At 36.0% G+C, this 16,728-nt stretch overlaps 1 protein-coding gene across 10 annotated transcripts in view; it reads right to left on the bottom strand.

The window, feature by feature from the left end:
* ATRX (ATRX chromatin remodeler) overlaps positions 1–16,728 on the bottom strand; it is a 236,322-nt gene that overhangs the window by 51,283 nt on the left and 168,311 nt on the right. For all 10 annotated transcript variants that reach the window (XM_036439867.2, XM_036439869.2, XM_036439876.2 and 7 more), the window contains 3 exons: positions 16,114–16,267; positions 12,477–12,583; positions 1,231–1,339 (listed from right to left, as the gene is read on the bottom strand). In XM_036439867.2, coding sequence (XP_036295760.1) covers positions 1,231–1,339; positions 12,477–12,583; positions 16,114–16,267 — 370 coding nt within the window. The remainder of the gene's footprint in view (positions 1–1,230; positions 1,340–12,476; positions 12,584–16,113; positions 16,268–16,728) is intronic.

Here is a 16,728-nt window from a genome sequence, read left to right as displayed (position 1 = left end):
CCATGCTTTTTACACATATGTTTATATGTATGTATATATACTTTTTCTTCCAAATGAAGTTCAAGTCTGTTAATTGCTAAGTTAGAAGCAACACCAACAAGACATATACAGCACTCCCTATACCTACAGTGGCTTAAAGTCCAGCTGAACTCTGAAAAACATGGGTTTGAACTGTTTGGGTCCACTTATATGTTAACTTTTTACACGTATTTTTGCTTCCTTAAGATTTTCTTAATAGCATTCTCTTTCCTCCAGCTTACTTTAATATAAGAACACAGTATATATAATACATATTATATACAAAATACATATTATATCAGCAACACTTCCAGTCAACAGTAGGCTATTAGTAGCCATGTTTTGGGAGAAGCAAAAGTTATATGTGGATTTTCAAATGTGGGAGAGGGCTCGGTGATCCTAACTCCCACATTGCACAAGAGTCATGACTTAAATTTCTATAATAAATAGAGAGATCAGGAATACTTCATTAACTTTAAAATCCTATAACATGTTTATAACCAAAGATGATAAAAAATGGCTAATAAGCACATGAAAAGACACCCAACATCAATTATCATCAGGGAAATGCAAATTAAAATAACATGAGGTATCATTACATATCCATTAGAATGGATAAAATAATTTTTTAAAAAGACAATAATGCCAAGTGTTAACAAGTACGCAGAGCACCTGGAACACTCTTATATTACTGGTAAAAATGAAAAAATTAGACAACTACTTTGAAAACTGCCTGTTCCTGCAAAGCTAATCATAAACTTACCATAAAACCCGGAATTACACTCCTGGATTTTTATTGCATTGAGTAATTATCTATGGATCACACATAAACTTATACATGAATACTTAGAGCAACTTCCAATTTTAATTCCAAAACCTAGAAACAACTTAAATGTCTCTCAAATACAAATAAATTATGATACATCCATACAATGAAATATTACACAATAAAAAGTAACAAACTATGGACACAAATAACAATAGGATGAATCTCAAATGCATGTGCTTTGTTAAAGAAGTAATATTCAAAAGACTACAATTGCATGATTCCATGAATGAATTTCTTGAAGGGTTGATGAGACCATTTTACATCTTGACTATATCTTGCAATTGTCAAAAATTGTAGAAGTATACACTAAAAAGAATGAATTTTACTCTATGTAGATTTAAATGATCTTTAATAACTCTACACAAACAGAAAAGGTTTTCTACCTCACATTAGTTTCATCATTAAATTCTTCGGCCCACTTTTTCCTTGATTGTGCAGTAGTAGAACCATCTAAACGGTAATAGTCAATGTTTCGAAGCCATTTCCCTTCACCTGAAAATTTAACAAGAAAGAAAGAGATTTGATATATACTGTTCTTCTAGTAATAAAAGATTTTCTTCCTTGCTGAATGTTTAAAAGCTGGTTATCTATACTCTATTTGCATAGCAAAACACATTTTTTTAATCAAGAGGTAATTCACTGTATTACAAATAAATTTACCACCTATTTCCTTCTATAAGATATTAATAACAAGATACTTTAAAAAGTATAGCATCTACATGTGAATTTCTTAACACATTGACTTGACTAGAATCTTTTAAAATTGTCAAAAGAACATGTTAAGCTGCATTATGCCCATGAAGCTTATTTTTATTGAATCTGTAAATATCCAGGTTTTCCATTCTTATTAATAAATTGATACTGAGAAGATAAAAAACAGAGACCTATAATACAATTACTCATTCACTGAACAAATATTTACTGAATGCCTATTATATACCAAAATCATTCTAATGCCTAGCAACAAATATTGGCATATGTTCCTATTTTATGACAACTGGTGTGTGTGTGTGTGTGTGTTTGTGTGTGTGTGTGTGTAATGATTGCAACTTTGTAAGTTAAACAGTAATCAGACACATTGCCTTTTGTACAGTGAGATGAAATTTTACCCAGTACTTACACTGATACAAAATTACCAAGGGATTAAATGCTTATGACAAGTTAATGTTTTCTCAAACATAATTTCTATTCCAATTCTTTAACTTTCAACATAACACTATTTCACCTTCAAGAAAAACTGACATCATATCCTAGAGTCTTAACATAAAAATAAGTTGGCAAAATGAAGATTTATATATTGACATGTTTATTACTTACCTATATCTTTTTTGTTTTTATCTTATATCTTCACCTACCGTATTTTCTGGCGTATAAGATGACCCCCTAATTTTACAGTTAAAACATAGGTTTAGGCCTATATTTGCTGTATAATACTACCCCCCACTTCCGAGGCAACACCAGTTCTTTTTTTAATAGACCACCTCTCTGACTCTGGCCAATCTGAGCAGGCTTTTTATTAGAACACAGTGTCATCTTATACGCAGGAAAATACGGCATATATTGACAACTAGAATTTCCTTAATAAAAGTTCAGTAATGGCTAAGAAAGTCAATTTGTTTACTTAAGTTTGTATCTTTTTTTTTTTTAAATCCTCACCCTAGCCAAAACCGGTTTGACTCAGTGGATAGAGCTTCGGTCTGCAGACTAAAAGGTCCCAGGTTCGATTCCCGTCAAGGGCATGTACCTTGGTTGCGGGCACATCCCAAAGGGGGGGTGTGCAAGAGGCAGCTGATTGATGATTCTCTCTCATCGATGTTTCTCTCTATCCCTCTCTCTCATTGATGTTTCTTTCTATCCCTCTCTCTTCCTCTCTGTAAAAAATCTATTTTTATATATATATATATATATATATATATATATATATATATATATATATTTTTTTTTTTTTTTTTTTTTTTTTTTTAATCCTCACCCTAGGATGTTTTTTCATTGATTTTTTAGAGATAGTGGAAGAGAAAGACAGAAAAAAATATCGATGGGTGCCTCCTGCACCCACACTGACCAGGGAACAAGCCAGGGAGGAGCCTGCTACAGAGGTATGTGCCCTTGACTGGAATTGAACCGAGGACCCTTTGGGAAATCGTACCCGGGACCCTTTGGGGAACTGAACCTGGAACCTTTTGGTCCGCAGGCCAATGCTCTATCCACTGAGTCAAACTGGCCAGGGCTTTATCTTTCAACTGAGAAGAAAAAAAAAAAGGTATACACATCTAAGAAAAAAAGAATTTGAGTTGGATAGCAATGTAAGAAAGGGAGTCACATTTGCATTAACTGTTCACCTCAACAGGATAATTATTAAAGTAAATATGCTAATCATAACTGAACAGCATATACACTGAGGGGCCAGATTATTATGATCTCTGAATGCATAATAATCTGGCCACTTAGTGTATATCCTATATACCCTGTTTCCCCGAAAATAAAACAGTGTCTTATATTAATTTTTTCTCCCAAAGTTGCGCTAAGTCTTATTTTTAGGGGATGTCTTATTTTCGGGGAAACGTGGTAATAAAAGGCTAATATGCAAATTGTCCCCTCAACTAGGAGTTTGACCAGCAGGCAGGCTGGCCAACCTATCCATGTCTCCTCCTCCTGAGTGGCTAGATTATTATGCATTCAGAGATCATAATAATCTGGCCACTCGGTGTATATTTTAATAAGTATTTCAAGATACCCACCTTTCCATAATAACACAAGTGAACAACTTTTACCATCACTTTTGTGAATCCAACAAATAAAAACTGTGATATAGTCAGTATAGGTTAGTAATAAAAAATATACACTTTGGAGTCAGATGTCCTGAGTTTAAATCACAGTTTCATCATTTACTAGCATTTTCACTAAGGCAAAGTAATTAAACTTGTTGTGCTTCAGTTTCTTTATCTAAAAATGGGGGGCAACAAGTGTACCTACTGCATAGTTTTATTGCTTATTTAAATGAATTAATATAAAAAAAGAACTCTTCAAACAGTGCCTGTCACATAGTAATTAAACTTATTGGTTACTTAATATAATCACCTAAGATTCCACAGCCAATTATATCTATCTCTATTATGGCACATATATGTGTCTGATCACTCTATATAACATGATTTTCTGTAATACACCTTGAACCTAGTTCAGTACCCAAAACACAGTACTAGTAGTCATAGTAGTAGTAATAATAGCAGTATCAGCAGCAGCAGCAGTTGTAGATGCTCAAGAGAAAAAACTGAACTAATTGATGGTTAAAACAAATATTTGCTGGCCTGGTTGGTATGGCTCAACAGTTGAGTGATGACCTATGAATCAAGAGGTCATGGTTTTGATGCTGAAACCAGCTTGGCTCAATGGTTAGAGTATCAGTCTGCGGACTGAAAGGTCACAGGTTCGATTCTGGACAAGGGCATGTACAGTGGTTGCGGGCACATCCCCGGTGGGGGTTGTGCAGGAGACAGCTGGTCAATGTTTCTCTCTCATTGATGTTTCCAACTCTCTGTCCCTCTCCCTTCCTCTCTGTGGAAAATAAATAAAATATATTTAAAAAAAAAAAAAGTTCCTGGTTCTGGTTCAATTCCCGATCAGGGCACATACTCAGGTTGTGGGTTCAATCTCTAATGGGAAGGAGGCGTGCAGGCGGCAGCTGTTCAATGAGTCTCTCATCATTGATGTTTCTATCCTTCTCCCTCTCTCCCTACCTCTCTGAAATCAATACAAAAAATATAAAAACAAGTATTTGCTGAAGATAATTTATAAAATTAGTTATGAACTAGTAAGCATATGGGAAAATATTCAACCTTATCAAAATAAACAATAAATTAAACAAATTTTAGATTAAACAAAAACAACTGTTCTTACCCATGAAAGATGAAGAAAATGTAGTGACAGTACTACAGGTATATAGTAATATGGGCATTTTGCTACTTTTTCATGATTGTAGAGTAAATTGATATAACTTTTTGTAACATACCCTTTAAGATAATGAAGCACTATCAGAACATAAAATCTAACTAACAAAACTAATACATAGTTATAATAGAAAAACATATTTATACCGTGTTTCCCCGAAAATAAGACATCCTCTGAAAATAAGACCTAGCACAACTTTGGGAGAAAACATTAATATAAGACACTGTCTTATTTTCGGGGAAACAGGGTAGCTCTGGTCAAGATAGCAGAGTAGGAAAACACTGTGCTTGTTTCCTCCTACAACAACATCAAAATTACAACTAAATTACAGAAAACTACCTTCAGTCTAGCTAAACAAAATTCCTATAACTAAGGACATAAAGAAGAAGTCACGTCCTTACTGGTAGGAATGGGCAGAGAGGCAAAGTGGGCTGGAACCACACCCACACATGCCAGTTACATCAGGAGGGCTATATCCACTGCAGAGGTATACCTGAGAAATAAGGTGCCAGCCCCACACTAAGCACTCCAGCTGAGAGCGCCGGTGCCAGAAAGAGGAGTCTCCACAATGTCTGACTGAAAATCAATGAGGCACATGCAGGAGGCGACCAATCGATGTGTCTCTCTCACATTGATGTTTTTCTCTCTATAAGTCTCTCCCACTGCCTTCAACTCTCTCAAAAAAAAATTTAAAAAAATTAAAGCCCAGCTGGCGTGGGTGAGTGGTTGAGCAGCAACCTATGAACCAGGAGGTTACAGTTCGATTCCCAGTCAAGGCATATGCCCAAATTGAGGGCTCAATCCCCCGTGTGAGGCGTGCAGGAGACAGCTAACCAATTATTCTTATTATTGATGCTTCTATCTTTACCACTCCTTTACTCTCTGAAATCAATAATAAATATATATTGAAGAAAAAGATTAAAAAAATGGAAAATATCCTAAGGTGAGGATTAACATAAAAATAATAATATTAAAAAAGATCAATGAAACAAAAACATCAGAAATGAAAATAAGTAACAACTGATACCACAAAAAAACAAAGAACAAGAAAATACTGTGAATAATTAATTATATGCAAACAAACTGGCCAAAATGGAATAAATGGATAAATTCTAGAAACATACAATCTTCCCAAAGTGAATCCAGAAAGATAAAATATGAACTGTCAGCTAACTACTGATAAAAATAAAATAATTTCTTTAAAATAAAAAATCCAACAAACTCAAGTCCTAGAACAAATGGGTTCATAGGTGATTTTTACCAAATAATCAAAGGAGATTAAACATCTATAATTCTCAAACTATTCCAAAAAAACCCAAGAGGAAGGAAGACTCCCAAGTTCATTTCATGAAGCCAGAACTATCCTGTTACCAAAAATACCAAAGGCATTATATAAAAACAGAAAATTATAAGACAATATCCCCTATGAACACAGATATAAAAATTGTCAAAAAAATATGAGCATACCAGATAAAGTAATACATTAAAATGATCATACACCAAGATCAAGTGGAATTTAATCCAGGGATGTAAATCTGGTACAATATTCACAAATCAATATATGTGATACATTACATAAACAAATTTAAAGACAAAAATCACATGGTCATATTAAGCGATGCAGAAAAGGCAATCGACAAAATCCAACACCCATTTTTGACAAAAACTCTCAGCAAAGTGGGACTAGAGGGATCATACCTCAACATAATGAAGGCCATATATAACAAAGCTACAGCCAACATCACATTTAATGAGCAAAAACTAAAACCATTCCTCCTAAGAACAGGAACAAAATAAGTATGTTCACTTTCACCACTCTTATTCAACATAGCATTAGAAGTCTAGCTACAGATATCAGACGAGAAGAAAAAATATAAGGCATCTATATTGGAAAGGAGGAAGTAAAACTGTCATTATTTGCAGAGAACATAATATTGTACATAGAAAACCCTAAAGACTCCACCAGGAAACTATTAGACTTAATAAATGAATTCGTCAAGGTAGCAAGATACAAAATTAACACCCAGAAATCAACAGCATTTTTATACATTAATAATGAATTCTCAGAAAGAGAAATTAAAAAAAATAATCCCATTTTCCATTGGGGAAAAAAAAGATAATGAAGAGTAAACTTAATGAAGGAAGTAAAAGACTTCTACTCAGAAAACTATTGGATGTTGAGAAAAAAAATAGAGGAAGATATAAAAAAGTAGAAAAATATATTGAATCGTGGATCAGTAGAATTAACATAATTAAAAAGTCCATATTACCCAGAGCAATATATATATTTTATGCAATCCCTATTAAACTACCAACGGCATATTTCATAATTCTAGAAGAAACACTCCAAAAACGTGTATGGAACCCAAAAGACCCCTAACAGCTACATCAATCTTGAGAAAGAAAAACATAGTCGGAGGAATCACAATACCAGATATGAAGTTATACTACAAAGCCACTATAATCAAAACAGCCTGGAACTGGCACAAGAACAGGCACAGAATGGAACACAGCAGAGAACCCAGAAATCAATCCAACCCATGCCACTCAATTAATATTTGAAAAAGGTGCCAAAAGCAAACAATGGAGCCAAGACAGTCTCTTCAATAAATGGTATTGGGAAAATTGGACAGATACATTAATAAAAGAATAAAAAAAAGAAGAAAAAAAAAAAGAAAGAAAAAGAAAAAAGAAACTAATTTACACCATATACAAGAATAAACTCAAAATGAATAAAAGACTTAAATATAAGATGGGAGCCCCCACATAAAATCCTAGAAGAAACCATAGGCAGCAAAATCCCATACATCTCTTGTAGCAATGTTTATAGATACATCTCCTAAGGCAAGAGAAACAAAGGAGAAAATAAACAAATGGGACTACACCAAATTACAAAGCTTCTACACAGCAAAAGAAACTTCAACAAAATGAAAAGGGAACCCACTGTATGGGAAAACACATTTGGCAATGATATATCTGATAAAGAGTTAATATCCAAAATACATAAAGAACTCATACAACTTAACAAAAGAAAGACAAATAATCCAATTTAAAAATGGCAAAGGACCTAAACAAACACTTCTCCAAAGAGGACAAGCAGATGGCCAAGAGACATATGAAAAAATGTTTAATGTCAATGATCATCAGAGCAATGCATATTAAAACAATAATAAGATATCACCTCACACTTGTCACAATGGCTACCATCAATAAATCTACAAATGACAAGTGCTGGCAAGGATGAGGAGAAAAGGAAACTCTAGTACACTGCTGGTAGGAATGCAGATTGGTGCAGCCTTTATGGAAATCACCATGGAGTTTCCTCAAAAATTAAATATGGACCTGTCTTTTGACCCAGTGATCCCACTTCCAGGAATATATCCTAAGAACACCAAAACATCAATCAGAAGGAATGTATGCACCCCTATATTCATAGCAAGCATCACAATTTACAATATTTGGAAACACCCTAAGTGCCCATCAGCAGATGAGTAGATTAAAAAAACTATGTTACATCTAGTAGATTAAAAAAACTATGTTACATCTACACAATGGAATTACTATGCTGCTGTAAAATAGAAGGAACTCTTACCACTTGCAACAGCATGGATGGACCTGGAGAACATTATGCGAAGCAAAATAAGCCAGTCAGAGATAGATAATTATCACATGATTTCACTCATATGTGGAATATAATCAACAACATAAACTGATGAACAAAAATAGATTCAGGGGGGGATAGTAGATGAATATCATGTAAGGGAAAATATCCTGTAAGTAAATTACATCTAGAAAATTTTTACTTTAGAAAATTAACTTTCATTTTTAATGCTAATATCAAGACACCCATGAAAAAAACATGGTGTCAAAGGAAAATCATTTGGGCAAAAATGAAAAAAGATCCCAAGTCAAATTTATAGAAAATATTCCTTTATTAACTTTTGGTCGAGAATATGTTTGTCTATTTTCAGAAAACATCTCCGAGACCATGTGGATTCCTGCAACAGAGAGGAATTGACAGGACTGCTCCAGCCACTAAGACAGAAGAGAAGCAGTCCAGAGATGGAAGATGCTGACAACGCCTTGCCATACTAGCAGTCAGCAGCTGTGCATCACTGCAGGTTGCCCAGGACAGAACCAGAAAGGGTCGAACCTGCATTGCCACCAGTTGCCCACCATCCAGAACTAAAATATCATTGCTGACATGTACAAATAAGGAACTGTATGACATTGAAATTGGGACTCAAAAGAACTGTTGGTCCAGAATAAAACTCACTACAGATTGATTTATTTACCTCCCAGCATAACCATTATTGCTTGACTCATTTTCGGTTCTTATAAGTGTATTTCTTGTATCACATGATTTCACTCAACTAAGGGAAATAATGAACAACATAAACTAATGAACAAAAACAGACCCGGAGACAGGGAAGCGTTGATAAGACTGTCAAACCTCAGAGGGAAGGTAGGAAGGGTGGGGGAATAAGGGAGAGAATAACCAAAGGACTTGTATGCATGCATATAAGCCTAACCAGTAGTCTTAGATAATAGGGGAGTGAGGGCATACATGGGGAGGGGTTTGGGATGGGAATGGAGGGATGAAGACAAATAAATATGTGATACCTTCCTACCTCATAAAAGAGTAATATGCAAATTAACCATCACTCCGCTAAAGCCACACCCACCAGCCAGTCAGAGCGAGTATGTAAATTAACCCCAGCCAAGATGGCTGCAGCCACAGAGAACAGTTGAGAGAGGCTTGGGTTTCCTCAGCAACAGAGAAAGCCAAGCTTTCCACACACCCTGGCCTGTCTAGGCCTCCACGCAAGGCTACAAAGTTTCAATTATAGAAGGATATAAGTCCCAACAGAAATGTCTGCTGGCCACGGAGTGAGCAGGAGGCTTGGCTCCGCTCCAGGCTACAAAGTTTCAATTTAGAAGGTAAATAAACCCCAGATACCAGGGCCTCTGCTTGGGTTGCCAGGGGGCGTGGCCAGCCTGCAAACCACCACAGGCCCCTCGCCCAGGCCACCCCACGCCCCGAGGGAACCCCACCCTGATCCGGGACACCCTTCAGGGAAAACCAGCTGGCCCTCACCCATGAACCAGGCCTCTATCCTATCAAATAAAAGAGGAATATGCAGATTGACCATCACTCCAACACACAAGATGGACGCCCCCATGTGGTTAAAGATCCTGCCCCTATGTGGACACAAGATAGTAACCACAAGATGGCTAGCAGGGGAGGGCAGTTAGGAGGTACCAGGCCTGCAAGGGAGGGCAGTTGAGAGGGACCAGGTCTGCAAGGTAAGGCAGTTGGAGATCAACCCTGTAGGGGAAGGCAGTTAGGGGTGGCCAGGCCGGCAGAGGAGGGAAGTTAGTGGCAAACAGGCTGGCAGGGGAGCAGTTAGATATCAATCAGGCTGGCATGGGAGCAGTTAGGGGTTGATCAGGCTGGCAGCAGAAGTGGTTAGGGGCAATCAGGAAGGCAGGCAGGCGAGCAGTTGGGAGCCAGCAGTCCTTGATTGTGAGTGGGATGTATGACAGGCAGTTTAACATCCCTCGAGGTGTCCCAGATTGGAGAGGGTGCAGGCTGTGCTAAGGGACACCCCCCACCCCGTGCACAAATTTCGTGCACTGGGCCTCTAGTAATCAATAAAGAAATTTAAAAAAAAATAGATCCAGAGACACAGAAACATTGAACAGTCCATCAATCCTCAGAGGGAAGGCAGGGGAAAGTGGAGGTGGGGGTTAGAGCTCAATCAAAGGACTTGTATGCATGCATATAAGCATAACAAATGGACAGATACTATGGGGGTGGGGCATGGGCTGGAGGGTTGGGGGGCCTATCTGGAAAAAAGGAGACATATGTAATACTTTAAACAATAAAGAATTTTGAAAATCCAAATGGATAAAATGTCCATTGTGAATATTATACAGCCTATTGTACAGAATTTGTATAGAAGTTATAAACTATATTTTTCAATTCACAATCAGAATTATTGTTGACACAATTTATTTTGTGTAAAAGTAATAAAAATTGAAATTTAAATATTAAGAAAAAATTCTGTTGTGTATATATATATCATGGGATGCTATGCAGCAGTAAAAAAGAAGGATCTCTCACCCTTTGAGACAGCATGGAGGGACCTGAATAGTATTATGCTAAACGAAATAAGCCAAACAGAGAAAGACTAGTGTCACATGATTGTACTCACATGTAGAATCTAATAAACAAAATAAACTGTTGAAAAAAATAGATCCAGAGACACAGAAGCATAGAATAGATTGTCAAATCTCACAGGGAAGGTCAGGTTGGATAGATGGGTAGATATCAACCCATATATGCGTAACCCATGAACACATCAATAGGGTGGTGGAGGCCTGGTATGGGTATAGGGGCCAGTGGGAGAAAAGGGGGATATATATAATACTTTCAATAATAAAGGGTTTTTTTTTTAATTCCCTGGGTAATAAGGATTAACAGAAACAAATTTTAAAAATATTAAAAATCACAGTGAGATACCATTTCATAGCCACTAGGATTGCAATAATAATAATAATAATAATAATAATAATAATAATAATTTTTTTAAAGTAAAAAAGGAAAGCAAGTGTTGGCAAAGATGTGGAGAAATTTTTTTTAATATATTTTATTGAGTTTTTACAGAGAGGAAGAGAGAGGAACAGAGAGTTAGAAATATCAATGAGAAAGAATCATAGATCAGCTGCCTCTTGCACCCCCCCGACTGGGGATGTGCCCACAACCAAGGTACATGCCCTTGACCAGAATCGAACCTGGGACCTTTCAGTCCACAGGTCGACGCTCTATCCACTGAGCCAAACTGGTTTCGGCACGATGTGGAGAAATTAAAACCCTTGTACACTTCTCACAGGAATGTGAAAGTGTAGTCAGTGTGGAAAACAGTTTGCTGGTTCCTCAATACATTAAACATAGAATTATTGTATAATCCAATAATTCCATTCCTAAGAATATATCCTAAAGAATTGAAAACAGATGTTTAAATACATAAAAACTTGTACATGACTGTTCATAGCATTATTCATAACAGCCAAAAGGTGAAAACAGCCCAAATATCTATGAATGAATGAATGGATAATCAAATGTGGGTTTTATCCATACAATGAAATTTTATTACATCATAAAAATGAAATACTGTCATATGCTATAACATGAATGAACTTTGTAAAGATGATATGTGAAAGAAGCCATTCATGAAAAACCACATATTATATGAACCTGAAAATAGATTAGTGATTGCCTAGGGATGGAAGTGGTCCAAGGGTGAGATAGGATAGTCATAGTTAAAAGGTATAGGGTTTCTTTGGTGGTGATTAAAATTTTCAAATATTGACTGTGTTGATAGTTTCACAACTCTGTACATATACTATGTCCATTGAATTGCACATTTTAAATGGTTCAACTGCACATTATATGAATTATGCCTCAATAAAGCTGTTTAAAAACATTTTTAATAATTGATGTTAAAATTATAAAAACAAAGAACTCAATTATATTGATAAGATTAAGAATAAAGTGGAGAAAAACATGGACATATTAGGGTTGCGGGTCTGGCTATTTTTTCTTTTACTGTTAAAAAGTTTACACAAGATATATAAATGAATGCTTTTAAAACATATAGAAATGTTTGTTACTCACCTTTATAAATAAGAGGTTTATCTTTATCTTCTGTTTTCTCCCTACTAGCCAATTCAAGAAAATCTTCAATCAAGTCCAGAGATATAAGAGACTGGCTGAAAACAAGTCTAAAAAAAACCAAAAACAAATGAGTGTTCTTAGATTAAAAGATTCATATATTAAAGCTATTACTTCTGCCCTCCCCTGCATGCCTGGTCAACCCGAACTGCCCTCCCCTGCCGGCCTGGTCGCCCCCAACTGCCCTCCCCAATTGGCCTGGTCACCCCTAACTGCCCTCCCCTCCTAGCCTGATTGCCCACAACTGCCCTCCCCTACCGGCCATCTTGTGGCCGCCATCTTGTGACCACATGGGGCAGCCATTTGTAAGAGAGAGTGGAGGTCATATTACCTCTTTATTATATAGGATTTTTTTTATTCATTCATTTGGAGAATCAGCTGTTAAACATTTGTCAATATATCACTGGCGAAAATCACTAAAATTAACTTCTTTCTCATTCTGTGGAAATATCAAGTTTCTATAGGATAAGGCAAAAGTAGGTTTATAGTTGTGAGCATGCTAATCAGAGTTTATTCTTGTATATTTTATTGATTAAGGTATTACATATGTGTCCTTATCCCCTGATTGCCCCCTAACTCCCACATTCATGCCCTCACCCCCTTGGTGTCTGTGTCCATTGATTAGGCTTATATGCATGCATAAAAGTTCTTTGATCTGTATTATTTATTAACTATTGTATCATTTTCCGTAAGAAAAACTGTAAACTTAATTTTGCCCCACCCTGTATTGGGGTCAATAGTCAACTGCACAAATAGAAAAAGGGGAATCTGATTTAACAGCAGTTTTTTTTTAATGTCTTCACTGAACATAGTAGGTTTCAACATGAATCAACAGTTATTTAGAGGTTGTAAAGAGGTTCAGAACAGGCCTCTCCAATATATGCTACTTTGGAATGTGGACTATTTTGAGCTAAAGATAACTGAGACGCTGAAGGCACAAGAGAAACTTTTATCAGAAATAATTTTTTATGACCTATTTATAGGGAAGGGCAAACATATTTACTAAGCACTTGCTCTTATCTTGAAAATTATCCTCCTCCTTCTGCAACTCAGGACATTTTACCCTACTTTAGCTCAGGATATCATAGATACCTCATATTAATTTTCTGTCTGTGAATCTCTCTTGTATGTGGAATCTCATATTCTGTCATATATGTTAGGGTTCCCATACATGCAATATGTAAGTAAACTTGGTTCTTTTTTCTTAATCTGTCTCATGCTGATTAATTAGACCAGCTAAAAGAAATTGCAAGGCTAGAGTAAAATGTCTTCCTCCCCCAAAGTTAGAAAACCTCTCTACAGAACTGCATGAATATATGTATAAAGTCCACAATAAACAAGAACCAGCCTCACTAAAACTCTGTGGGGTTTGTGTGTGTGCTTTTGTTTTTGTTTTGTTTTGAATCGTCGCCTGAGGATACTTTTTCCATTGATTTTTAGAGAATGAAAGGGAGGGAGAGAAAAAGAGAAACACTGACACAAGAGACACACTAATTGGTTGCCTTCCACAGGAGCCCAAAGGAAGGCCAGGGATCAAAGCTATAACTGAGGTATGTGCCCTTGACCAGGAGTTGAACCTGAGACCCTTTGGTCCGTGGGCCAATGCTATGATCACTGACCCAAACCAGCCAGGGCTAAAACTCTGTGTTAATAAAAACTAAGCTGAGTGTTTTGTTTCCTGCAACATTATTTTGCGATGGGTACTAAAAACCATGTGGTCAGGACTGAAATTATGCCACACAAAAAAATGATCAATGAAGTGAGAGGAAAAACTATAAAATTCACAAGAGTGATAAAACTACCACTATTTGAAGATAAGGCAATTGAAATAGTAGTGATGTCTGTAACCTACTTTAAAAGGCATTAGGAAAATAAGATCAATGGAGGGAAGGATACGTAAATAGATATGTAATAAAGAAAATACAGTAACTATAGAATATAGTACCAATTCTAGGTGATAGATATATGGGTATGCACTATAAAGTTCTTCCCACTTTTAATTATGTTTTAAAGCTTCCATAATGAAATGTTGGACAGATAAAGAATAGTGGTAATCACAATTCTGGAAATGCATAGTTTTATAGTCTTAACACTGATAACATCTATAAGTTGGGTTTATAACTAAAAATTACCATTAACAACAGTCTAAAAAAAAGCAGTAGATATATTTTGTTTGGACTAAAGGGGTAAGAGCTATAGGAATATAGCCCTAACCAGTTTGGCTCAGTGGATAGAACATCAGCCTGTGGACTAAAGAGTCCCAGGTTCGATTCTGAACAAGGGCACATTGCCTGGGTTGCGGACTCAATCCCCAGTAGTGGACGTGCAGGAGGTAGCCAATCAATGTTTCTCTCTCATCATTTATGTTTCTCTCTCTCTCCCTCTCCCTTCCTCTCTGAAATAAAAAAGATATATTTTTAAAAAAGATAAGGATACATTTTCTAATAATGTGAAGTATTCAACTATAGGTAGTGTTATGAGATGGTAAATATTTTATCACAGGAAAAAGTAGGAGAATATCTATGATGAATATGGTAGGAGAGATACTTGCATTGATTAGGAAGTTAAGATAACACTAAAATCATGTGTACATTCTTAAAATTCTTATATGGTACACAAATAAAAATTAATTTTAATCTACAGAAGTTGATAGAAAAAATCCTGAGCATGTCTAGAGCAATAATCTCTCCTTATCTTTCAGAAACTCTGAACTCTAATATCCACTTTCTACTTGACATCTCTCCTGGATATCTAATAGGCCCTCAAACATAATATAGCTAGTGCAAAACTCTTTACTATAACTAGTGAATTAAGTTCTACCCTAATATTGTTCATTTTAGTAAATAACATTATAATCCACCAGCGACTTAGGATGGAAGTCTGGGAATCATCTTTGACTAATGCCAAAGATGACTTATTTTTAGCCTTATGTTAATTGTTATTAAAAACATCACAGATATAATTTTTAAATGTTTTGTGATAAAATGTGGGGAGCTAATAACAGCCTAAACAATAAGCCTGGTTCAAAACTATAAGAGTATACTTTTTAAATAGTAATTTTAAAGGTGAAACCAGGGACAGGATTCAGGGAAGGAAATGAGGGCACAAATGCTGTAAGTAAAACAAACAGGAGCAAAAAACAAAGGAGAAATGATAGAGAATCATCAAAGAGGTGAAATAAAGTCTGAGAAGTGTCCATTAGATATGGGAATTAAAATATCACTAAGTGACTTTAGAGGGGGAAAAAGCTCAGTAAAGTGACAGGGTAAAAGCCACATTGCATGGGTTGGAAAATGGTTTTGAAGATGATAACATATAGATATCAACTATAAGCTTGGCTCAATAAAATAAATTTTAAAAGCAGTAACGAGAAGGGAAAAACAGCACTAAACAAATAACCAGAATATGAAGTTAGAACTAGTGGCTTAGAAGGAAGATATTGGGACCTGTCTATCACTATAGTAACCAAAGTAAATGGCATTTTTAGAAAGGAAGAAAACACATTTCTTCAAATAAGCTGTTGAAACAATAGAAAGGTCATCAAAAAGTTCATTTATATAAAGAATAGGAAAGAACTTACACTTTATCCCCAATTTCCTCTGCCATACGAAGAATTTCAAAGAGAAGTACCATTTTGCCAGAATGCTCTAAAATCTCAGCATCAGCATCTGTAACAAAATCTTTGTACCAGTCTGGAGCTGGGCTGCTTGGATTAGAAGAGGAAGTAGCTTTACCTAAATAAAATAAATGAAACATAAATAAGTAGGCAAATAAGGAAAAAAAAAAAAAAAAACTAAAAGATCCCAAGAGAGGGATTAAGAAAGAGACCAGGAAAACAGATATAGACCAACCCAGAGAAAGCTTGAGAGAGCGACATAGGAATTCGAGAGAGGGAAGCAACTGACACACACATACGCACACATGTGCATGTGCATGTGCACGCGCACACACACCCAGTACACTCATGCCCAGAGAGAGAGAAAAGACCACCACAGGAGAGAGCACTCAGGTAGACAGAAACTCTAAGAGACAGAAACCCCCGAGCCCAGATAGATAATAACCCCAAAACACATCCCAAGAAACAGACTGGGAAAGAAAAATGTCCAAAGAGAAGCAGAGGGGGAGACTGACTCGGAAATCAAGAGAGAAAAGATCTTGAGCTCATGGGGCAAGAAACATTTCACTGTGCTACTAG

The sequence above is a fragment of the Pipistrellus kuhlii genome, unplaced genomic scaffold (genome assembly GCF_014108245.1).
Source record: "Pipistrellus kuhlii isolate mPipKuh1 unplaced genomic scaffold, mPipKuh1.p scaffold_m20_p_16, whole genome shotgun sequence".
Classification (NCBI taxonomy): Eukaryota; Metazoa; Chordata; class Mammalia; order Chiroptera; family Vespertilionidae; genus Pipistrellus; species Pipistrellus kuhlii.
The sequence above is the reverse complement of the archived record's forward strand: the minus strand, read 5'-3'. Positions and strand labels throughout refer to the sequence as shown.